The sequence below is a fragment of the Orbicella franksi genome, chromosome 2, assembly GCF_964199315.1.
Source record: "Orbicella franksi chromosome 2, jaOrbFran1.1, whole genome shotgun sequence".
Taxonomy (NCBI): domain Eukaryota; kingdom Metazoa; phylum Cnidaria; class Anthozoa; order Scleractinia; family Merulinidae; genus Orbicella; species Orbicella franksi.
The window spans coordinates 17,600,113-17,625,286 of record NC_138146.1 but is presented as its reverse complement, the minus strand read 5'-3'; the positions used below and the strand labels follow the sequence as shown (position 1 = coordinate 17,625,286).

Here is a 25,174-nt window from a genome sequence, read left to right as displayed (position 1 = left end):
CCGACAAAAGGCGTGAAAACATTCATCGGCAATGCCCTCCGGTGACTCCATGTCCCCGTTTCTTTGTTTTTTCTTTGGGGGGGGAGGGGGGGGGCGGGGGTTAACAGTTATGCAGAATGTAAAACCAAGATTCTGTCAAGGCTATTCCAGTATATGAGAAAAAAACGCCACCTTAAAGGAAATAACTTGGTACAAATTGTTGGGATGCTAAGGAAAGGGTGGCTTTATGAACATTTCACCGTAATTTCATCCAGCGCCGGATAAGTTAGTAAACCTGCAGGGAATATAACAAAATCTCGAATGCCGTTTTGCTACCGTTGAAGTCGTTTGAGTTAATTAATTTTCAGCAAGCTAAGATGCAAAAATATGTATAGAATCCGAGTCTTCATGACATCAGATCTTACAAATAAATCTTTGCTTATGATTTAATAAAACAGTACCATCATTTGATCTAGATCATCGTCAATTGTTTGGAAACAATTAATTTATGTAGAAGGTATTCAATAACGAATGAAATAGGAATTTATCGCTGCAATTTTGGCGTCGTCAAAACATCGCTTTCCAGTTATATAGTGTTTCAGATTTTCAAATAAATATCAGTTAATTTTACTGTTTTTGAAACAAACTTGTTTTTCACAGTTTGTGCGTGATTTAAAACCTGTCCTGAAATCTCTGCCAGTTTTTTAAATTTCATCTCGGTTTTCATTTCATTGCCAACTTCATCTCTTCTTCCCTCTTTATCTTGTTTAATCCAACTGAATGATTGGTCAATAAATAACTAAGGTGACATACCATTGCTTCAGTGAACCACACTATTGTAATAACTCGCAAATTCTGTGGCACTGCACGCACTGCACGCGCTGATGACAGCTCCCAGCTAGCAACGTTCACGCAAACGGAAGTTTTAATTTCTCACATTACTCATTATCGAGTTAATTGCCACCTTTACATCGAGTGTTCGGAAGTAAAGCGGACTATCCCTCAATTAATAACTTGAAATTCCCTGTCTTGCTTAAAACTGCAGTAGAAATCGACCCCACCTCTGAAAAAGTTTCGACACACGCCTTGACCTACATGATGTGATTAAACAAGCTTGCGTTCGGTTTTATAAAGTTGAAAAACTGACGAAAATGAGACCACTATTCGCCAATGCAGACGAAACGAACTAGTTCTATTATTGTTATGGTTCTGTTAAAACTCTGGTAATAAATTCATGCTTGTATTAATTCTCAGAAAACACACGTGCCAAAGGTAAGCATTCAGTGCATTTTTTGGGTGGCATTCGTCAATGAAGAATAACTAAAATTGTCCGTCAGAAATGAAGGAAAGATATATTTTCTAAACGAAGAGCTATCGAACCTAACTCGTGAGCGGACCATCTTGGCGACCGTATTGCAACATCTCGACCGCTAAGAACCAATCAGAATTCTTCTTTCCACCAATGCTTTATTATTTTACAAGAAATAATTTGCAGTTTTGTGGGTTTGCCACATTTGCTTTCAAGAGCTTAACTACTTAGCCTGCTTCAATATAGATAAATCAAGAATTTTGTGGCCCTATAGCTGAGAGAACTATACTAATCCTATTTTGTTTAGTGCTTTTGAAATTTAAGTGCGACGTAAGTTCGTCGATGATTATTCGATTGAAAATCTGTAACGGCTTTTAGTTCAGAGTTATACAATGTACTACGAGCAACCTTTAAAAAGACTGTAATACACAATAATTGAGAAATTCTTTAAAATTCTGATCTTTCAAAGTCTCTTACATTGGAGCTTCAAAACACGTCATATCCGTTTCCTTGGTCTGATGTTCACATTATTAAATGCCATTTTTTTTTCTAAGAAACAAACCATTATGCGAAATAAATAATCTAATGAGAACTGATTATAGTAAGTGTATAGATTGCGTGAGGGAGTTTACGGCCTGAAAGTCAACCGGGTTTATGGCCTTTTTACTGACCCTTGCCTACAAAAAGTTCCAGTATCATAGACGAATAATGCGCGTTTAATTAATGTTTTGTCTTCTTCCATCTTAGCAAATTATAAACTTCATTGACAGCTAAAAATATATATATCATTAGCAGTTTAAAAAGGTCTTTAGTATTTTAAAACAATCAATACTCGATCAAGGACTTTTTTTTAAATTTCCTCCATGTACGTGTAAATTCAGCAAAAATTATTAAAGCAAGATAAGGTAATTATCTCCTTGAAAGCAATTTGGAAACTTAGCCTTGATAAGCACGTTTTGATGATTTTATTCCGGCGTTTTTTCTTAGGGCTTAGACTTGTTTGCTCAGGAAAATATATCAAACGCTCAAGTCAAATTTTTATCACAATATCTAACTCCTCGAATTTCGTTTTTCTTTTTTTTTTTTCCCACTCTTTCATTTTCTCGAGGCTGCAACAACAGAATAAAACACTAAAGCAAACGTTTCATCGCGAAATTTAACACCTTGAATTTCATTTTTTTTTTTCAGTTTTCTTCTGAGAGTGATCTAATAGTAAGAACGACTCTTCCTCGCATTTCCACCCTTAATCCGCCGCACGTATTTCCAAGTTAAAATTAAAACTCAGTCACATTTAGCTCTGGTTATTTTATTAAAGCTATTAAATTCTTAAAATTGTCTTTTACAGTGACGGACATATGCATAAGGACCCTTTAAGATATCTATTCTGCCTTCTTTGTCATTAGTGGCAAGGCTAATTTTTGGCTGAAATGAGTTATTAACGTTACTTTACAAAAAGCTTTTTTTTTTTAGCAGTAATTAATCAACAGGACGCGAATCAATATCCTGTTTCGTCCATTTTGTCTTTCAATTCTTTCAAATGAATGGATGTATTTGATTTATTATTCTTTCATTAGCAAATAAGTATACTGCGTATATCTTTTGTATATTAATAACACTTTTAATGAAGCAGACCGGTCGTTATTAGTTAGTGTGAAAAGGATTGACTTTTTAGAAGGTTTTCCTGCTACGTGCCGAACAGCTTACGTGCAGATTTGTTACGCAGTTTCTGTAAAGCTTCTAATTCACCTGGCCAAAGGGGTAAGTTTCATCTTTCTTTCTTTTTTTTTTTTGGTGTCTTCTTGATTTTCTCAATTCCGATTTTCTCGTTACAGTTTATAGATTTTTTCCCCTTAACTTTTTCTTTTTTTTTAGTGGTGGGGGGGGGGGGGGGTAGGGTGGCGTTTAACGGTCTTTTAAAGATTCAAATCAGTTAACGTTGCAGACATAAAAAAAAAACATCGTTCAAAACAGGTACGTATTGGGAATAAAATTGCTATTGCGTCGTTGAGGTTAGGTTGAAATAATTATCTATTGCAACAGCTACAAGACTAAAACACCTCTCGCTCGCTTTTCTATAGCTACAATTTTTAAATGCATCTTGCCCGGTTCTCTGATTACGTTAGTAACCCGGCCGCCAGCGAGTTACAGACGAAGACTCATGACTGCTATTTTGTGCCCGTTTCATTCTTGGTATGGTTCATATAATTATTACATATTAAACAGGAATTTTACAGCAACTCGGGCAACTTCAAATTATATACCCACTTGAATACAAAAACAGTTATGAGACGAACTCCCTGCTACGTGTTTCGTGTTTTTTTTTTTTTTTTCTTCTTTCGTCTTTGTTTGTTTTGTTTGCAAATTGGACGGGAAATTGGATTCAGAATGAGTTCAGTTTTTTTAGTGTTTTTCTTTTTTTTTTTTTTTTTTTTGTAGTCGATATGTTTTGATAAATAGCGTCAAGGAGGCTGCAATGGGTCACGATCGTTATTTTAGTGATTAGATTACATATGCCGATAATGATTGCCTTGATCTTTTAAAACAAAGTAGAGAAACTACGGAATACTGATCACGCAGGACCAATAGACGGTCAATAAGAAAACCTAGGAAGTCATTAAAAGGGATGTTTCTTCAAAAGTTGGAGAAGATTTAAACAGATCTCCCATGAGGTAAAACAGATGTCTGTCACGCGCGAGAACGGTTTGGAAATTTGCACAGATGGAAAATGAGAGTTTACAGCTGATGAGAAGTTCATTAGGTGTGTGTTTGAAGCTGTGATAAAACATTACAACGAATTTTCTTAGTTTGTTTTCAGTAGATATGTAAGTTTGTAGATGTGGAGAAGCTGCCAAAATGTTGCTAGATATAACTTTCGCATTTCCCTGCCGTGCGTTATCTGCATGCAAAAGATAAAACAAATAAGTCAATAAAAAGAACAATAAAAATATTTTCAAAAAAAACCCTGAAACTAATAACTTTTATAACGAGAACAAAGTCCTATTTCTTAAACAAACAAAATAGAAAGGCAATCGTGTTGCCTCGGACGCAGTGGAAAACAAGAACAAAATACTTTTTTTGATGAGTTAATGAATGGATACAAATTGCCTTAAAAGAATATTGCATGCACCAAATGGTCTTCGTTTTTGTCCTATTTGTCCATTCAGTTTAATTAAGATTTTGAGTGCAGTTTTGAATTACATCCTGCCGGGAAAATGAAATTATCTTCTTGTTGCTCATTGTTGGGCCTTCATCAGCTACAAATGTAATCGAAAACCATATTTTTTTGTTAGTTTAATCAAATAGCGTGCAAGACCAAGTTTCGGCCCCCTCTAAAAATCTGAAAATCCTAATGAAATTGGAGGAATAACGATTAAATGTGCGCATCTGGTCTCGCAGCTCTTTCCCCTGTATAGAAACGAAAGACATTTTACTGCTGTGTTTTAATTTCCCTGTTTCCGATTTCCAAAGCAATTTGCCCGTTGTGCGTGAAAAATGTTTGTCTAAAAGGCCATTACGTGCTTTTTTCTACGTGTTTGTCATGTTTGATTACTCACATTGATTGACACTGGCGCCAGTTTAATATTTAAGAAGTCGCAAACTACTGTGAATGTCATCACTTAAGCAGACAGCCAGCCTTAATTATTGCTATTTCATACAAAGTCGGCTGACTTAGATGCATAAATTGTCTGAATCCTACGCTTTACGTACATTCTCCGCGTTATGATGTGACAAGTTGACGGAAAGTGAATATAAAACCAACTTTGTTACCACTTCTCGAAAAAGAGTCAGGGAAAGCTACGATAAGCCGTTCTATCATTTGGTAAGGATAACTTCTTGTGTGGTTTTCTTCTAAATATTATTCCCCTTCTTTCTCTCTATTTCTCTCTCCTTTGTTGCACCGCATCTTCGTGCTTTTGACTATTTAAGGGCGGCATGTGATTCTTCAGTTTCTTATTACAGTTTTTTATATCAAGTGAAAAAAAAAAAATTACAATTCCTTCTCAACGTTAGCATCTATTATCAATCAGCGGAGTTCTTCAGTGTTAGCTGGGCCATGTTCTGCAGACAGCGACACCTTATAATGAAGTTAACTTCACATTTACCATTGTTACTCGTGTACGGTTCAGTTCATGCATATGTTATATATAAACATACACAATTCTGTTTCTGATATCAAAAGCTTTGAATACAAATGAAAAAAATATTTCCTTAACAGACGATTCATCTTTTTTTGAAAATTTTAAATAAATGGAATGATATTCTGGTACGAATGTCTTTTCCACTTGTTTTTACAATCAATTTTCGTGGTAAAACTTACATTTTGCTTGTAGCAAATACGCGGCAATCAAAATTGTCCAAATTTCAGTAATCCATCTTTTTGGCTTGCAATGAGGAGCAGAAATGCAGAAAATTATTATTGTGTTTATTCGTTTTTTGCATCTAACTTATATTCGTTCCCTCTTAGTTTGCGGTTAAAAGAAATGGTCACGCATTTTGATACTTTGCATAAATAAATAAAGTTAGCCTTGAGATAAACATTTCGCAACTGATTATGACAACGCCAATGCTAGAGATTTGTTTTAGGCCTTTTAGTATTTTTGTTTTTAGAATGTAATTGTTTTTCACGTGCCAGTTACGTGGGGCCCCTATGGAGACCAGCCTTGAAGCTGAATGGGCTATCTTTTCTAAATAGAGTTTACTTACTTCAGTGGTCGAATACCTTCCATCCGGGCATTTTTGGCGGACTCCATGGTTGAAAGTGTACTATAGCTCAACCTATACTATCAGTTACAGTATCTGCATACCTAAGTTTGCTAGTATCCTCGCTTCTTGTATGAAACTTATACTGAGAACAACATTAACTAATTTTCATTCTACTAAAAATAGAAATTAATGCCACTGTATTTAGTTTCAAACACGAAGTGAGAAGTAGCTTTAAACGTCTCTGAGGCCTCATTATCATTCTCTTAGTAAGAGATGGCTCCTAATAGTTCTAAGGATGGTGAAAGCTTTAGTTTAGTAATCTGCGCCGCTGCAAGGAAAACGTCAGTGCTTTCCGATATTTTATGACCTTTGCATTTCGTTGACGTTTGCGTTTCCTACTAAATAAAGTTAACTGACTTCAATGGACGAATACCTTCCATCCGGGCATTTTTGGTGGACCGGTCACTCCATGGTTTAAGGACGTTCGCGCCAATTGTTTCTGCGCATCCTTACTGCGCACGCAAATTGACACGCCACGTCATGCATCGATGCGCGCGCTAAGTAATAAAATAATTGCTATAGCTTTGCCTGGATTTAACGATCTTGGACGTTCGGTGACCCTTAAGTTTCTTTTGGTGAATCATTTTCTCTACCTATTTTCTACGTTTAGCGAAAAAATGAAGAAAATCTATCGATTAGAAGCTTGATTTTTTTTTGCAAAATGCACCATCGAATTCCGTTATTTTTAGCTCTTCGTTTATCTGTGCGGCAGTTTCAAATACCTCTCGAAGGGTTAATTTTTGTGAAAACGTTGGCAATATTTGGAATTATGTACGCAACAGACCCACTTCTACAAAATATGACTAACATTGCTTGCCTCCGTTGACTCACCTTCGATATTTTTAACTATATACCCCTGTAGATCATGCTGATTTACGCGCGCCAATTTTTCAAAATCAGGGTACTTTTTCTCCACGCTTTATCTCTGAAACGAAATCAATGATCCCAATTTTTTTTGGCATTTCTGACACAAGTAACTCATTATCTGACTGCAGTAAAAATTTAAAAAAAATCTATCCACTGGAAAATTTCGCGCGAACGTCCTTAAAGTGTACTATAGCTCAACCCATCAGTTGCAACATCTACATACCTAAGTATGCTAGTATCCTCGCTTCTTTTATAAAACTTATATTGAAAATAACATTAACTAATTTTCAGTCTGCTAGAAATAGAAAATAATGCTTCTGTATGACTTTCACAAACGAAGCGAGAAGTAGCTTTAAATGTGTCTGAGGCGCCATTATCATTCTCTTAGTAACAGATGGCTCTTAATTGTTTTAACGATGGTGAAAGCTTAAGTTAAGTAATCTGTTCGTGTTGTAAGGAAAACGCCAGGGTTTTCCGATATTTTATAATGTCTGCGTGACCACAAAAAGCAAAATTGACAGTGACTTTTCTTGCATTTCCTTTGGTGAGATTGATTTTAATTTGGCAGATTGCTTGCAACCATTTTGCTTTTTTTACGCCGACTTTATGTCAGAAAAACATAGGATGTCAGACTGATAGTTTGGAAAACTTTGCCAACGAGAAATTCAAGAAAATCACAATTAAAGCCTGGCATGATCACTGAAAACCTCATTTGTTTGGGCAGATTTCATTCAAGACAAAAATTCATTATTTTAACAACCGATGGTTGTAGAACATCATTTCATCATTGCTTATGACATTTGATAGGTTTCGGTGCGCTGGAGGTAAAGATGGACCCGAAAGCTAGCATCCAAAATATAACACTAGCGCGCTCAATACTATAATGATTACCCTGTGGAGTCTCTAAAGGCACAGCCTGGAGCAGCCTTTTCTTTTCACTACTTTCGGGAGGTCACTTCTTTCTGGGGCGCGATTCTTTCTGATATCTAAAACGTATACCGTAAATGGGTCGATCTATTGGAGTAGGGGAGATGGTCTGCGGTATGTCTGTGTTCAATGACTTACTCGTTTGGAAATCTACTCGAGGTATTGTATAATGTTTAAGTTTTGAATAGATAAAACCCATCGTATTATGAGAAATAAGAAACGCGCTTACATAATTTTATTTTCTTAAATTATAAGGGATGAATTCCACCAACGCCACTACGGCTTGGATGAATTCCGCCAACGCCACTACAGCTTCAGACGCCCTCTCAATCACTTCGAAGATTGCCATAGTCACAGCTTATGTAATCATCTTTACAATCGCGCTGTTTGGAAATTCCATTGGATTGTACGTGGTTTGTGCCAAGGAAACTTCGCGGCGAATCACCAACCTCTTGATCAAGAACTTGGCAATCGCTGATCTTATTTTCACCGTCATTGTAATGCCATATTCAGTGCTGTTCATGTTCCTAGAACCGCATCGGTGGTTTGGAGGGATCATGGGTGAAATTACATGTAAAGTGGTATTCTACGCTGTCCCTGTGTCTATTGCTGCGTCCGTTACAACAATGGTGGTTATTTCCATGGATCGATTTTGTGCCGTCTATTTTCCACTGAATCAGGCCTTGTTCCACAACCATAGAGCCGTCACATCAGTCATATGGCTTTTTTCTCTAATCTCTATGACGCCTTACTTATTCATCTTCCAAGTTTTCAAGGAAGGTGATATGTATTCTTGCTACCAAGTTTGGCCCTGGGCTGATGACCAACATGAAATATTTCTCGCCCTCAGAATTTTCCACGTCATCTTGTTTTTCCTCCTCTACCCTCTTCCGCTGTTGATAATAGCCGTGGTTAACTCTCTGGTTGGTCGTCGGTTGTGGCTTCACAGGGCGCCGGGAAGCACAACTAGTGTTAACAGGGCAGCTGTTGAGGTCTCTCGGAAAAAAGTTGTCAAAATGTTGGTCGTCCTCGTAGCTGTTTTCGCTATTTGTTGGGCACCCACACATTTGTTTCATTACTTTGTTTTTTTCAACCAAGCCATCTTAAACAAAATCCCCCTCGTCGTGATGAATTTCATGCTCTGGGTGTCCCATGCAAACAGCGCAATAAACCCTATGCTGTACATTGCCTTAAACAAGAACTTTCGCTACGCGTTTCTGGATGCAGCAGTCGCGCTGTCCACTTCTCCTGTCCAAGCAGTAAGTGCCTGCATGACTTACTTCTTGGAAAGACAAGCGACACCGGAGTCGCATCTTACAAACGACCGCCCTGTTAGACAAAGACAGCACAGCACATTTCGTGTGGCACCTGCAGTAGCAAGTAATGAACACAATGCAAGGCAAGGTCATGAAACCAAACTTTAAGCACGACCGACTAGGTTGCCGAAAGGCGGCTAAATAATATCGAGGATGATGGAGTTGTTACTCGATTGACTGATTTTTTTTTTTGGTGTCGTAGGACCTGTTTAATTGCCGGTAAAGTCATGGTTTCAGCCAAAAAGTATAATTAAGTCTCTATTAACCGACGTTACGTTAAAGGTCTAGACAAAACAAAGCGGGACAGATCGTCAAATAGCTGGCGTGTGTTTTTATTGTAGAATTTGATCTGTGCTGTCCTTTTGATCTCCTTCGGCTGCGATACAGCATCGAGGAATATCCCAACTGTAATTAAGTTTTCTTGTTTCTTTTTGGAATTCAATGTCTTCTTTACAGGCCACAGACTGTCTATGCAACACAAGACAGTTCTCTTAGTGAATGGATAAAAAATTGAGATATCACTCAATGAAAAAGTAAAAAGTAATTCACTCAGTGAAAAAGTACTTTATTTTAGCATTCATCGCTCAAGAAGTGCAATCGTTGAGTTCCGTAATGAGCTTTAAAGTATTTATTTATCTTACCAAAAAATGTACGCAGCCTTTTTTGTCCTATATATGACAACTTGATAACAGTGGATCATAATGGATAATTGAACTGTATCAAACCTGGAACCAAAGACAAAGTGGGTTCACGTTCAAGTTTCTCGTGTGAATATTTTTAAGAACAACGGAAGCTTAACAGCTTGCAGTATCCCATTGCGGAAACGCCAAAGCAAAAAGGGCAATATAGACGAGAAAGGCCTTGTCGCACCCTTGCCTCGTCCAAAAATCTTCTCGTCGTAAAACCCTCGTACTCCGGATCCGTCGCTGATTTCCGAGAGACAAACAAACTGCAAGCGGTCTAAACGGGACTCCCATGAACGTGACATCCACTGCAATATGAACGAATGTAATTATTTTATAGGGTGCGAACGTAGAAAAACATCTTTAGAATCAGTGTGGGATCAATATCATAAATCTAATTAGTTTGCTCATTTTCAGGCCTACTCTTGATCACAAAGGCGATTAACAACAATATTGTAAATAACCTATTTGCTTGAAAAATGTAATTTTTTAGAGTCCTTCCCCCTTTTTAATTAATACATAATATATTCAGTTAGCTCTGAATAAAGGATGAGGGATTGGAAATAACACGCAAGCGCGGGCTACATGATCAATCAAGTCATGTCCGCTTCATTCGTCCCGTTTCATTTGCGGGTTTACGACATTTTCTTTTCCATCCCTCCACCTCCCCAACGATGCATGCACCTTTACTAGGCCGAACTTTGTATCAAGAAATTTTTTCCGATGGTTGTTATCTTTAAAAATAAGCTTGTAAGGTTTAGCTCAAAGCAAGATTAGTCCAATCTTTTCTTTTCTCATTGTTACCCAGTAAAGAGAGCTCCGCCGCCAGGCAGCATGAGGAGAGTGATATTTTCACGGAATGGAGAGAACACGAAGGGATTTACACTACACATCACTGTTGCCATGATCAGTGTAGTAGCATAATTAGCCCAGGAAAAGTTGCACTCGGGTCACACTTGCCGGAGCTTATCCCTGATTGTGTAACTAGGAGTTCTTATTTCCTAGGTTGGGTGCAAGTCTCATCAGTTCCCTTTTATCCGCCGTTTTTCGCGCCGGGCTCCAACTAGCCAACGCTAATGCCAAATTGTCAGATTGTCCTAGGCGTACTTTTAGGAGTTCGTTGTCACCGATTTGTATTACTAAATGGCAAGAGTCACCGCAGCAGTTTAAGGTCTTGCCCAAGAACACAACACTATGGCCTGGCCGTAGACCGTTTGATCCGGAGCATTAAACAGTAGTCCCCGCCTCTTCCACGTACCATCGTCTAGCGCAGTGTAAATGGACCTTCTGTTGGTCGCATCATATTCAGACTAACGCCAAAAACAAATTAATCAACTTCCCCTTGCCTCTCTTAAAATAAGGACAACAACAACTTTGTGTGGCTGAAAATGGGGAAGTGGGTGACAGAGTGCTCAGTTAATATTTTAACCCCATGAACCCCTGGAGTGTCAAGAAAACAAAACCTACAGCCCAAGGAGATGTAGACAGTGGATGGAAAGAAGGGAGTAGGCCTTCACTCAGGGCCACTGTAAACATTCCTGGGTAGAGAGGAGGGAGTGGGCCTCCTCTCTGACTGGAGGGAGTGGGCCTCCACTAACCTAACTCCAGGGGGTAAAATTGGAGGTAGTTGGCCTCCGAAAGTCGAGTCTATGGGGGCAAGAGTGTGACGAGAGGAGCACTTCATCCCCATTCCCGTGTTTATTTGACCAACCTAAAGAGAACTTGCAAAGAACGGTAACAATATAAAAAAGTATAAATTGTGAATTATGATCTCAAGTATCTATTCTAATCTACATAAACAAACCTAAGCGAGGTACTTAGTTTCTACAGTTCGTTCAGATAAGTAACATACTTAAGTGTAAGTGAAGTATGATCATCGCAGTTAATTTTCCAATTTAAGCAATTGGAAAGAAGAAGCCTGAAAAAAATCAGGGCTTCAACGGGATTCGAACCCGCGACCTCCGCGATACCGGTGCGATGCTCTACCAACTGAGCTATGAAGCCACACATTGGGAGCGAGGTCAATTAATTGAGTTCATATCTTCCCGTGAGGAGTGAAATGATGTGAAGTTTATATGAAATAATTCATATATGAACTGCGGTTGTAGATGAAAGTGAAGTATGATCATCGCAGTTAACTGCGATGATCATACTTCACTTTCATCTACAACCGCAGTTCATATATCAATTATTTCATATAAACTTCACATCATTTCACTCCTCACGGGAAGATATGAACTCAATTAATTGACCTCGCTCCCAATGTGTGGCTTCATAGCTCAGTTGGTAGAGCATCGCACCGGTATCGCGGAGGTCACGGGTTCGAATCCCGTTGAAGCCCTGATTTTTTTCAGGCTTCTTCTTTCCAATTGCTTAAATTGGAAAATTAACTGCGATGATCATACTTCACTTTCATCTACAACCGCAGTTCATATATCAATTATTTCATATAAACTTCACATCATTTCACTCCTCACGGGAAGATATGAACTCAATTAATTGACCTCGCTCCCAATGTGTGGCTTCATAGCTCAGTTGGTAGAGCATCGCACCGGTATCGTGGAGGTCACGGGTTCGAATCCCGTTGAAGCCCTGATTTTTTTCAGGCTTCTTCTTTCCAATTGCTTAAATTGGAAAATTAACTGCGATGATCATACTTCACTTTCATCTACAACCGCAGTTCATATATGAATTATTTCATATAAACTTCACATCATTTCACTCCTCGCGGGAAGATATGAACTCAATTAATTGACCTCGCTCCCAATGTGTGGCTTCATAGCTCAGTTGGTAGAGCATCGCACCGGTATCGTGGAGGTCACGGGTTCGAATCCCGTTGAAGCCCTGATTTTTTTCAGGCTTCTTCTTTCCAATTGCTTAAATTGGAAAATTAACTGCGATGATCATACTTCACTTTCATCTACAACCGCAGTTCATATATCAATTATTTCATATAAACTTCACATCATTTCACTCCTCACGGGAAGATATGAACTCAATTAATTGACCTCGCTCCCAATGTGTGGTTTCATAGCTCAGTTGGTAGAGCATCGCTTCGGTATCGCGGAGGTCACGGGTTCGAATCCCGTTGAAGCCCTGATTTTTTTCAGGCTTCTTCTTTCCAATTGCTTAAATTGGAAAATTAACTGCGATGATCATACTTCACTTTCATCTACAACCGCAGTTCATATATCAATTATTTCATATAAACTTCACATCATTTCACTCCTCACGGGAAGATATGAACTCAATTAATTGACCTCGCTCCCAATGTGTGGTTTCATAGCTCAGTTGGTAGAGCATCGCTTCGGTATCGCGGAGGTCACGGGTTCGAATCCCGTTGAAGCCCTGATTTTTTTCAGGCTTCTTCTTTCCAATTGCTTAAATTGGAAAATTAACTGCGATGATCATACTTCACTTTCATCTACAACCGCAGTTCATATATCAATTATTTCATATAAACTTCACATCATTTCACTCCTCACGGGAAGATATGAACTCAATTAATTGACCTCGCTCCCAATGTGTGGCTTCATAGCTCAGTTGGTAGAGCATCGCACCGGTATCGCGGAGGTCGCGGGTTCGAATCCCGTTGAAGCCCTGATTTTTTTCAGGCTTCTTCTTTCCAATTGCTTAAATTGGAAAATTAACTGCGATGATCATACTTCACTTTCATCTACAACCGCAGTTCATATATCAATTATTTCATATAAACTTCACATCATTTCACTCCTCACGGGAAGATATGAACTCAATTAATTGACCTCGCTCCCAATGTGTGGCTTCATAGCTCAGTTGGTAGAGCATCGCACCGGTATCGTGGAGGTCACGGGTTCGAATCCCGTTGAAGCCCTGATTTTTTTCAGGCTTCTTCTTTCCAATTGCTTAAATTGGAAAATTAACTGCGATGATCATACTTCACTTTCATCTACAACCGCAGTTCATATATGAATTATTTCATATAAACTTCACATCATTTCACTCCTCACGGGAAGATATGAACTCAATTAATTGACCTCGCTCCCAATGTGTGGCTTCATAGCTCAGTTGGTAGAGCATCGCACCGGTATCGTGGAGGTCACGGGTTCGAATCCCGTTGAAGCCCTGATTTTTTTCAGGCTTCTTCTTTCCAATTGCTTAAATTGGAAAATTAACTGCGATGATCATACTTCACTTTCATCTACAACCGCAGTTCATATATCAATTATTTCATATAAACTTCACATCATTTCACTCCTCACGGGAAGATATGAACTCAATTAATTGACCTCGCTCCCAATGTGTGGTTTCATAGCTCAGTTGGTAGAGCATCGCTTCGGTATCGCGGAGGTCACGGGTTCGAATCCCGTTGAAGCCCTGATTTTTTTCAGGCTTCTTCTTTCCAATTGCTTAAATTGGAAAATTAACTGCGATGATCATACTTCACTTTCATCTACAACCGCAGTTCATATATCAATTATTTCATATAAACTTCACATCATTTCACTCCTCGCGGGAAGATATGAACTCAATTAATTGACCTCGCTCCCAATGTGTGGCTTCATAGCTCAGTTGGTAGAGCATCGCACCGGTATCGTGGAGGTCACGGGTTCGAATCCCGTTGAAGCCCTGATTTTTTTCAGGCTTCTTCTTTCCAATTGCTTAAATTGGAAAATTAACTGCGATGATCATACTTCACTTTCATCTACAACCGCAGTTCATATATCAATTATTTCATATAAACTTCACATCATTTCACTCCTCACGGGAAGATATGAACTCAATTAATTGACCTCGCTCCCAATGTGTGGTTTCATAGCTCAGTTGGTAGAGCATCGCTTCGGTATCGCGGAGGTCACGGGTTCGAATCCCGTTGAAGCCCTGATTTTTTTCAGGCTTCTTCTTTCCAATTGCTTAAATTGGAAAATTAACTGCGATGATCATACTTCACTTTCATCTACAACCGCAGTTCATATATCAATTATTTCATATAAACTTCACATCATTTCACTCCTCGCGGGAAGATATGAACTCAATTAATTGACCTCGCTCCCAATGTGTGGCTTCATAGCTCAGTTGGTAGAGCATCGCACCGGTATCGTGGAGGTCACGGGTTCGAATCCCGTTGAAGCCCTGATTTTTTTCAGGCTTCTTCTTTCCAATTGCTTAAATTGGAAAATTAACTGCGATGATCATACTTCACTTTCATCTACAACCGCAGTTCATATATCAATTATTTCATATAAACTTCACATCATTTCACTCCTCACGGGAAGATATGAACTCAATTAATTGACCTCGCTCCCAATGTGTGGTTTCATAGCTCAGTTGGTAGAGCATCGCTTCGGTATCGCGGAGGTCACGGGTTCGAATCCCGTTGAAGCCCTGATTTTTTTCAGGCTTCTTCTTTCCAATTGCTTAAATTGGAAAATTAACTGCGATGATCATACTTCACTTTCATCTACAACCGCAGTTCATATATCAATTATTTCATATAAACTTCACATCATACTTAAGTGTCTCTGAGAATCGTAAAGATCCTTCAATAAATTGACATGTCGAAACCACCTCAAATGTGATATGTAATTGCTCTAAAAGTTATAAATGTTCGTTTTGGTAGGTTTAATTCGAGTGTATACAAAGAAACCTCAAAAGAGGTGCTTATTCTAAGAGTCCCATTGCTCATCTTAACAATTAACGCATCTATTAAATAAAACTAAAAGTGGTGCTTGAACCCTCAAGGTTTACATGTTATGTCAGGAGTTTTTATTGATTGCGTACATGACAACCTAGGGGTGAAATTGATGTCGCCCTACAATTTAAGCTGTATTACAAAATATCCTAGATGATTGGAAAAGCCCTTAGGTAAACTATATTACTACGAAGATCTATGAGTGGGCAAGTGCTTTGGGTGGGTGGGAGGGAATAGAAAATATTCTGGACAAAATGCCGCACTGTAGTCTATCTCGTGTGAGAGCAAAAGACAGTGACCAAATTTAGCAAGCACGTATCAAGATGCTAAAGTTCGCTGTGATTGGGTGATTTTCAGGATTCTCACGTGAGGTCATCCAAGGTCGATGAATAGATGATTAGCAAAGCACACAGCTCAAAATGGAAACAAGAGTTGTTGATTAACTGAAATTTATTTCATATGTTCAATAAATTGTGATGCAGCAGCAACAGCAACAGTAATAACAACTAATAGGCTATTTCCGAGTTACATTGTGCCTCTGTTTCAAAACGAGTCCTCGTGCAGACCTTTCATACGAACAGGTGTTTGATTGGCTGTAGGCGAAACACATTTTCAAATGAATGGTTTCGCACGAAGACTCGTTTTGACACAGAGGCAAGAGGCAACTCGGAAATGGCCTGTTTGTGTCTTACGAGCCGGCTCACGTTTAAATAACATCGTAAAAAGCAGACAGCTTCCATTGGCAAGCACTATCGAGGCAAACACTGTATTGTGCCGAAAGACCTTCACAAGCAGTTCTCTGTCCTTAAAGAATTGTTAGAATGGGTTTGATTGTTTAGTGCACGAGATATTGCCAATAAGAGAATTTGAAGTTTAATCGCACTCAATTTCAGCCAAACTATCGTGACATTGTAGAAATTAACTCTGATTAAGTTCACCTTCAGCGAACTGACAGTTTTTGTGTTCTTTTTGAACTTGTTAATGGCGTCATAACGACTCCGAAACGTCGCACGATTTTATGATTTATTTTTACAAGTATTACCAAACTTCTTCTGCTGTTACAACATCGCTTTAAACTATGACACTTACTTGTTTTAACAAAATACACCAACACTTTCTGAAAGACATAAATAATGCACATAGCAGTGTTAAGCTCAAACATTGAAATATTAGCTACATATACGTAACATGTCTACCTTACACCGTATTTTCTCAATTAAACGCCCCCGGCGTTTATTTCAAAATTGACCTCGTGGACCCGGCGTTTAATCGGGGCCCGGCGTTTATTTATGAAGTGCAATATTCTGTCATTTTTTTCAGATTGATTTATTCACCCATCCTCCGAAACCTAGGGCAGTTTGTCACCACGAAATGACTTTTCCATTCGGTAAACTGTCCCTGAGTCTTGGAGGATGATTATTGCTGAAAGATACAGCATTATAAACAGCACAGGTATGTTACAATCAGGACATGTGGCACTGAACAGAACAAAAATATGTAAAATAAATAGGAGCAAGTATGGATACAAAGTTTTAAGTTGCGTATAAACGGCAATGTCGCCATCTTTCTCCTCGATACTATCAGTTAAGCGTCCGCATTTACGATTTTTAATGTACCTTAATTGTCATAAACAACAAACTCGTTAACTTCTGGAAAGATATTGCGATCGGCGAAGGTCTTATTGTAAGTCATGAAGAAAACAACAAGTACGATCCGTGTGCCATGGCTGTTTACCGTGTGCATGACCCTGATAATGAGAATATAAATGTCGGACACATCCCAATCGAACTCTCTTCCGCTCTTTGCTTCTTTGTAAAACATGGAGGGAAAATTTCGGCTAAAGTGACACAGGAAACCTACCGAGCTAGCAACTTGGAACAAGGCGGCCTTGAAGTCCCTATTTCTATTCAATGTGCGATTTCCTCTTAGAAAGGACAACTTATGACAAGATTGAAACAGCTCATAAACAAACGCTGGAGGGATCCTCGCGATTTTAGTGACAGTGAGCACTGTAACACACGAAAGAAAGTGCGTTATCAGTAATAAGACTTAATGACAACACGAACACGAACATTTTGTTTTATTTTGTTGTTCAGCTACTATTCTTGTTATGTTAAGCCGGACTTTTCCTTTTGAACGTTTATTAAGATTATCAAAACACCATAGCGTACTAGTATGTCGCAGTAGTGCTATTTAACAAGGGAAAAATCAAATTGTTGGTTCGAACGCAAATAAACGCCGGGGCCTCGAACAAACGCTGGGGCCTCGATTAAACGCCCCCGGCGTTTATTTCCAAATTGGCCTCGTGGACCCGACGTTTATACGCGGCCGGCGTTTATACGCGGCAGGCGTTTATACGCGGCCGGCGTTTAATCGAGGTCCGGCGTTTAATTGAGAAAATACGGTAACCATTCTTCATCTAATAATACAGAATCTCATTGATACATGGTAAATGGAATAATTTTGTACAATAAAAAAGTGTCGTATTACTTTTGACTTCGGTGGGAACGGATGCTATCAAAATCGCAGCCTCATTTATTCATAGCTAGATTACCAAGTCACTAACTACCAGTAAAATAGAAAACAAATTGATTGACTTAATTATTTTTGATTCGACGCTTCGTTTTTTCAAGTGTCACATTTAGATTCAAATTGATTTCTTTACTGCCATGTAGCTGTGTAGATGTAGATGTGCAGTTATGTTTTTACTCGATTACATTAGGTAGGTGGGTCGGTAAAGTCTGCACACGAGTTAAGTGCCCCATCAGGCCAGCGCTTATCTCCAGTTTTTGTGGCATGAAGTGACTAGGAGTATTTCTCCTCCCCCCTGGATGGGATGCTAGTTTATCGCAGAGCTATCCCCGGCATTAAATTCGACCGTGCCCATTTATTCACTTGGGTGGAGAGAGTTACTGTCAGAGTGAAGTGTCTTGCACAAGAACTGCACAACACAATGTCCACGGCCAAGGCTCGAACTCGGACCGCTCGATTCAGAGGCGAGCGCACTGACCAAAAGGCTACCGCACCTCCACTCGGTTACATTAACATAGTTATATGACGTGTAATAAGTACAAGACCATCCCTTAGAAACAAACTGATATCCTATACATACTCTGTACATAAATACTATAAGTTATAAGTAGCCAGTTAGCCGTATTCTGTTCGAAATCCGCGAATCTAATTGGTTCTCTTATCTTTCCTAGATTGAACAATAGAGCGTTTCTGTCGGGAAACTATCGACTAATAGTCGCCCCGCGGAGGGCAAATATGCTAGTTTTAAGAACATCAAATTTCCAGTGGGTAACTATCAGGCCGATAGTTCCGAGACATGAGCATTCTGTTGTCTTTATTGTTCACGACTAAATTTTCTTCCAAGCGCCACTGCAAAGATCGTATTGAATTATTTTCAACATTAATTTTTAGATGAAAGGCGTGAAAGCCAAATGTAAAATTGAAAAAAGAAACAGACCATAACCCACTAAATCCAGATCAATCAAATATTTGTTCGAATATTTATTCAATTTTCACGAACGAGTACTATCCATCCGGGCATTTTCCACGGAAGGGGACTATTTAAACAATAGAGTGTCTCTGTCGAGGAACTATCGGCTGATAGTTGCTCCGCGAAAATTTGATGTTCTTAAAACAAATATTTGCCCGAGAAGCGAAGCTTCGAGAGCAAATATGCTAGTTTTAAGAACATCAAATTTCCAAGGGGCAACTATCAGACCGATAGTTCCGAGACATAAACACTCTATTGTCTTTATTGTTCACCACTAAATTTTCTTCCAAGCGCCACTGCAAAGATCGTATTGAATTATTTTCAACATTAATTTTTAGATGAAAGGCGTGAAAGCCAAATGTAAAATTGAAAAAAGAAACAGACCATAACCCACTAAATCCAGATCAATCAAATATTTGTTCGAATATTTATTCAATTTTCACGAACGAGTACTATCCATCCGGGCATTTTCCACGGAAGGGGACTATTTAAACAATAGAGTGTCTCTGTCGAGGAACTATCGGCTGATAGTTGCTCCGCGAAAATTTGATGTTCTTAAAACAAATATTTGCCCGAGAAGCGAAGCTTCGAGAGCAAATATGCTAGTTTTAAGAACATCAAATTTCCAAGGGGCAACTATCAGACCGATAGTTCCGAGACATAAACACTCTATTGTCTTTATTGTTCACCACTAAATTTTCTTCCGCGCGCTAGTTCAAAAATCATATTGATTATTTTCAAGTTTTTCAGATGAAAGCCGTGAAAGCCAAATGTAAAATTTGAAAAAGAAAACCGACAAAAACCCACTTAATACAATTTAAATTGTTTATTTTCTATAAACCCGCTTGTTTACAGAAAAAGTTACACGGACGAGTACTATCCATCCGGGTATTTTCAGCGGACGGGCACTATGGGCTGATAGTGTCTCTCCGCGGACGAACACTATCGCGTCACGTGATCGATTTAAAGCAATAGCAATTGGAGAAAATTTAGTGGTGAACTATAATCGCTCATAGAAAAAAGTCGTTCGTAGTTAAACGAGTCAAAGTTTCAGTAACATTAAACTGAGTGAAACATAGTTTCATAACAAACAATTGTCAAGCATGAAGGATGACAGCTGAATTAAGTTGTTTACCCATAGCAAGAAACCCTCAGTCACACATGTAGCATGCTCTTCCACTGCTAGAAACGCTAGTAAAAAGTGTTTATTTGTGTTTCAGTTATCCATGATGGACTCAGAGCTTGCTTATTATCAGAAGCCATTATACCTTGATCACAAGCGATCAGTTTGTGTACCATTGTTCGTCTCCTTCATATAGAACCATGTTGAAACTGACAGTGTTTATTTACAAGCTTGCTGCTAGCGTCGATGTTATTGATCATTTATTAAAGCCTTCGACAGACCATGTCTTGCCGGCTCTAATTTGCAAATCACAGGAACCGTTTTAAATCTAAGTAATCGCGGCGAATTTTCATCTCTCCCACTTCCCATAGTAAGTGTTGAGTCATTGCTCTTAATCAAAATCTGTGTAGAATTTCTCTCCTGAATGATAACATTTTCCTCTTACCGAAGAGCTTTGTGTGTCACTTTACCTCAGCTCTATTCAAATATCCTGTTGCTCGGAAAATTCCTTCAAAGTCCGCTTGGACCCGCCCGCGGAGCCGTTATCCTGACTACGGTTGGTCGACGCCTGTTTTGGCAGTTTGATAGGCAACTGCAACATCTTAAACCTGGACAACAGGTAAGCACTGAGGCCAGCTCCCTACGAAAACTACCACTTAGAATGACATAAAGACACGGGTTTATAGCACTGTTTGCATGGGCTAGCCAGGTGAAAACAAAGGAAACTTCCACCTGTACTTTGTGGTAATGTTCAGGGCGCACAAACCAGAAGTAGTGATTGACGTATGTTGGAAACCAGCAAAGCGCAAACACCACAACGAGGATGACCAGTTTTCGCACGACTTTGCGTTTAGACATTTCAGCCGCAACGCGATTGTTCTGTGTTACGTGCCCTGGAATGATACGATGCCATAATTTACGACAAATTAAGAAGTAAACAACAGCCATAATGGAAAGAGGAAACACGTACAATATGACGAACACACAGATGTGAAAGATCTTGAGTACTCGATACGTTTCTGTAATATCATTTGGATCTCCCCAGGGCCAGGCCTGTACACACGCAGGCGCATTGAGAAGTGGATCGAACTTAACTTGAAAAATCAGAACATTAGGGATCATTAGAGCAATCGATAAAATCCAAACGATTGCCGAGAACACTCTTGACTGTCGAAATAACTTGTCTCTCAAGGGATAGAAAACGGCGTAAAATCTGTCGATCGAAATGACCAACATTGTTAGAACAGTCGCAGCTATGGAAACGGTTATGATGTAGAACACGGCTTTGCACGTGATAGTACCTAGTGTTCCGCTAAACCATCGGATATCACGGTAAAAGAAAGCCACAGAAAACGGCATAGCTGTGACAGTCAACAGCAGATCTGCAACAGCCATGTTGGCGATGAATAGATTTGTGACATTGGTGGCTGAAGACTTCTTTAGAGCCACGAACAAACCAAAGGAATTGCCGAAGAGGGCAACAATGAAAATCAAGGCGTATGCTGCGGTCATGGCGGTCACATAATCTGATGAAAACGGGCTAATAAACTGCGGAGCAGGGCTGTTCGGACCATGGGGGACGTTTGTTCCTAAAAAGAAAAGATAAAAAATGTATTATAAATTCAAAAATCGGTAGCCACTGAATATTTGAGTGATCGATTAACTACTATGCAATTCATCCTTTTCCGCGTACTTTTTCAGTTCTCTCTGTCCTTCTTAATTAGAATGCACTAAAGCTTGTTACATGTACTAGCTCGCGCTTGTCACTCGATACTGTGATTAGTTAGTTTCAATTAAGTGATTTGATAGTCCACGCCACGGTTGATCGAAGGCGAACAAAGGCCTCACTGTGAAAAACAAAAGCTTTTTTAAACAAATCTTCTGCATCTGATTTCTCTCCTTTTGCAATGTCAGTTCTACCAATCAGAAAACTTAAAAACAGATTAAAGCAAATGAAGGACATTTTTTCAGCAAAACATTTTACACTAGGAAACGGCATGATTTATTATAGCAACAGTGTTACCATTTTCTGTCGCTGCAGCAGAGTCGTTGGTCATGTTTACAGAAGCTGACATCTCTATAATCCTGCTTGATAAAAGAAAACATGGAGAGAAATGAGAAACAAAACTTAATGGCAATTGAGTGACTTTTAGAATCTTGAAATTACGTGTATACGTAAGCAGGAAATCAGTATTTATTAAAAAGCATGTATTCTATCTCAAATGCATTTATGTTATTCAATTTTTGTGAAACGTCTTACAAAAGAGAAGATCAGTTTTCCTTTTTCTGTAAATTAAGGAGAGTTGTCTCAGTTACCACTAATTTTACGAATTCTCGAGAGATAAATCAGAGTGCTATTATTAAATACTAAACTGAAACGTGATCTATAAGATACTGCAAAACGTTGGGCGATCATGGGATCGGGTAAATGAATAATGTTACCAAAACTATATACAAAAATCAAAATATGAAATTCGGTAATTTACATAATTCAAGTGAAATAATCGCAGTTCAGTAGCAAGATCCACTGCTGTTCCTGTAAGAAAGTTACTTTTCCACCAGCAATATCTTTTAGTTAACTGCCTGAAATTCGTTCTGTGTTGAGGTACAACTAAAGATCGCGAAATGAATCAGTTTCAAAATATAAATTCGTAATGCAAAATATAATAACATAAAATAGTTATGACGTTGTAAAACCTGTTTTTAAATTTCATTGTTAAGTTCTGCCCTTGTATAAGCAGTTTTCCAACAAAGACTTAGTTCATACCTCTTCTTGTCATGTCTTCTTCAATTCACCCTATCTGATGTTATTACCATGACTTTTAAGTGCCTTTTAGTGTGAAAGTAGCCACGCTAAAAGTCGTTTCCGTACATGAATAATGCGCTTGTTTGAATTGAGTGGGCATGCGACACCTGTCACGAACAACTAATTAAATAAATGCATTTTTGCGTGGATAATCGAGAACATTTTAAATGTTTAAAAAAGTTTCATTCTTTGCCAGATTTACCGCAGCAGCTTAATGTTTCAAGTACAGCTTTTGTCAAATAAGTCTGGTAATAATTTACGCCAGTTCGAGGTTATGAGAATTTTAAATGATTGCATAATTATTACAGGAAATAGCCTGATATGTGCTAATATTTATAAAAACCGGAATCAGGTTAAAGTCGGCGAGACCGGTCCTTAAAAAGGGAAAGCATCCGTAGTTACGTTGATAACTTCTTTGAGCCTTAACTCTATCTTAATGAAAATCACTGCTTGATAGCGATTTGCAAAAGGTCGTATTATCCAGCGACGACATTAATTTGAAATCCTTAGATAAACACAGGAAGGAACCCTAAAATGGCTGGGCCCATTTACTGTGTTAATAGTTACTAACTAAATTTTAACCGATAGCGGCCGGCTAGACAATTTGTAGATATATATCTTAACTCAAGCAATTATTCCGCGAAACTGAGAAAGCGAATCGTTTCTGTATGGCTTTGTCTGAACAAACTGTGAGTCTTGTTACAGAGTTAAAGTCCACTGGCTTACCACAAAGAGTGTTGGCGCCAATGCAGGCATTTAATTGACCAGAAGAAAGTTTTGTCAATGAAGTATAGAAGAATATTTTATGATATTTTAGTAATATTTGTCTATCATATTGATAGCCGGTGTTTTTGACGGAAAATTATCTTTCAACCAAGGTATCGACTCTTACTGTCACTTCTTGACGAAAATTCGCATTCTAACATATTTTCTGTATCTTGTTAAATACATTTTCCTCCGTATTTTCAAATCTTTCGCTTTGATCTCCGTTGTTAAATTTATACATTTAATATCAGATGTACCTCTAGCTTACATTTAACTTTCTTTCTTTCTTTCAACAGTAGCCATGACTGGTGTCTTGTCGGCATGTACGTTTACTTTAGGAGCTTGTATATAATAACATCAGTAACCGCAGGATCACGAAAATCAACTAGGGTATTTACACTTAAGATGAATAGCATCATTTTGCCTTCGCCTTTGCTGCCTCAGCTGCTCAAGGTGAAAGAAATGAAAGAATAAGCCTTACTGATATAGTGGTATAAATGGTTGCTCTTGTATAGAGGTTCTTAAAATAGAAAAAATGATTGGCAAAGCCTTCAGTTCTTCAGGCCAAGACAAAGGACCATAATCACGAGGTGGATGTGCATTGTACTAACAGTTGGTTGTGAGGCGGAGTTCTGCTAAAGCCATGTTTGCCTCTAAAACATAACTTGATAAGGAATTGTCAGAGAGTAAATCATGAGATTGTTCACTAAGAGATTTTCTACAGTTAGTCACAAGTGTTTCCATGAAAGAACACGGAGGAAGCAAAAGAGCATGTAAGGCTCTTAACTGATGACCTGACCCAACAGACCCTTTTCAAAATGGCTACCAATTATTTATTCTCTTGGAAGTTTTAAAATTAGCCAGACCAAACTTGTTTTTGAGTCAATAGTTCAAAAGAATCTTTACTCTCAGACGAGTTTAGTGAGGCTAAATTTAATGCATACAACAGAATTTTAAATAGGCAGTTATTTATGAAAGGGCCTCTATGACTTGTAATGTGGCTTAAGAACTGATTGGTTTAACTTCTCTGTTCTATTCTTATTAACCGTTCAAAGTCAAAGGCTGCACTTGGTATTGGTCGTTTAGAACTGCTCTCAAATTTCTCACGCACAAGAAGCATACATCTCGAGATAGAAACGTAAAAAATAGAACTGAATAACATTCGGTAGAATTTATTTTTTACCTTGCTGTCCAAGTTTCCAATGATCTGTGCCTCTCACGTAGAACTGAATGACAAAGTAGATCCCTTTTCATAACATAGAATAACCGGCGTAACGTTTGGTTGATGTCAGGCTGTAGCGCAGAACAACTCTAGAATTTCCGGCAAGAAAAGCTCCACGATAAGTTTGCACCTCGAACAGGGCTAGTACTGTCGTTAATTTCTTTACTCGACGTGAAAGTTATCTTAATGAACCACGATTCGGGACATTTTAAGCGTTAAAACGTGCAATACTCTGTTTAG

At 38.6% G+C, this 25,174-nt stretch overlaps 2 protein-coding genes across 3 annotated transcripts; one reads left to right on the top strand and one right to left on the bottom strand.

Moving 5' to 3' along the window:
- The first annotated feature begins 2,806 nt into the window (after positions 1 to 2,806).
- On the top strand, positions 2,807 to 11,624 carry LOC145478362 (tachykinin-like peptides receptor 86C). 2 transcript variants are annotated; one of them, XM_081456366.1, is made up of 2 exons: positions 2,807 to 3,046; positions 8,102 to 11,624. In XM_081456366.1, the coding sequence occupies exon 2, from the start codon at positions 8,104 to 8,106 to the stop codon at positions 9,268 to 9,270; it is 1,167 nt and encodes a 388-aa protein (XP_081312492.1). In that variant the 5' UTR covers positions 2,807 to 3,046; positions 8,102 to 8,103; the 3' UTR covers positions 9,271 to 11,624. The 2 variants fall into 2 exon arrangements, with proteins under 2 accessions (XP_081312492.1, XP_081312491.1); XM_081456365.1 differs by lacking the exon at positions 2,807 to 3,046 and adding an exon at positions 3,174 to 5,108.
- Positions 11,625 to 19,303: 7,679 nt separating this feature from the next.
- LOC145478337 (orexin receptor type 2-like) lies at positions 19,304 to 25,174 on the bottom strand. Its single transcript, XM_081456324.1, has 3 exons — positions 24,896 to 25,174; positions 22,165 to 22,229; positions 19,304 to 21,730 (listed from the first exon to the last, which is right to left on the bottom strand). The coding sequence occupies exons 1-3, from the start codon at positions 24,964 to 24,966 to the stop codon at positions 20,652 to 20,654; spliced, it is 1,215 nt and encodes a 404-aa protein (XP_081312450.1). The 5' UTR covers positions 24,967 to 25,174; the 3' UTR covers positions 19,304 to 20,651.

What these genes read in the sequence shown, in the direction of transcription:
- LOC145478362 (XM_081456366.1), top strand. Translation starts at nt 8,104, where the DNA reads ATGAATTCCACCAACGCCACTACGGCTTGGATGAATTCCGCCAACGCC.
- LOC145478337 (XM_081456324.1), bottom strand. Translation starts at nt 24,966, where the DNA reads ATGAAAAGGGATCTACTTTGTCATTCAGTTCTACGTGAGAGGCACAGA. An exon ending in TTGGAAACTTGGACAGCAAG is followed by an intron (nt 22,230 to 24,895) that starts GTAAAAAATAAA and finishes TCTTTTATCAAG; the next exon opens with CAGGATTATAGAGATGTCAG. An exon ending in TGCTGCAGCGACAGAAAATG is followed by an intron (nt 21,731 to 22,164) that starts GTAACACTGTTG and finishes TTTTCTTTTTAG; the next exon opens with GAACAAACGTCCCCCATGGT.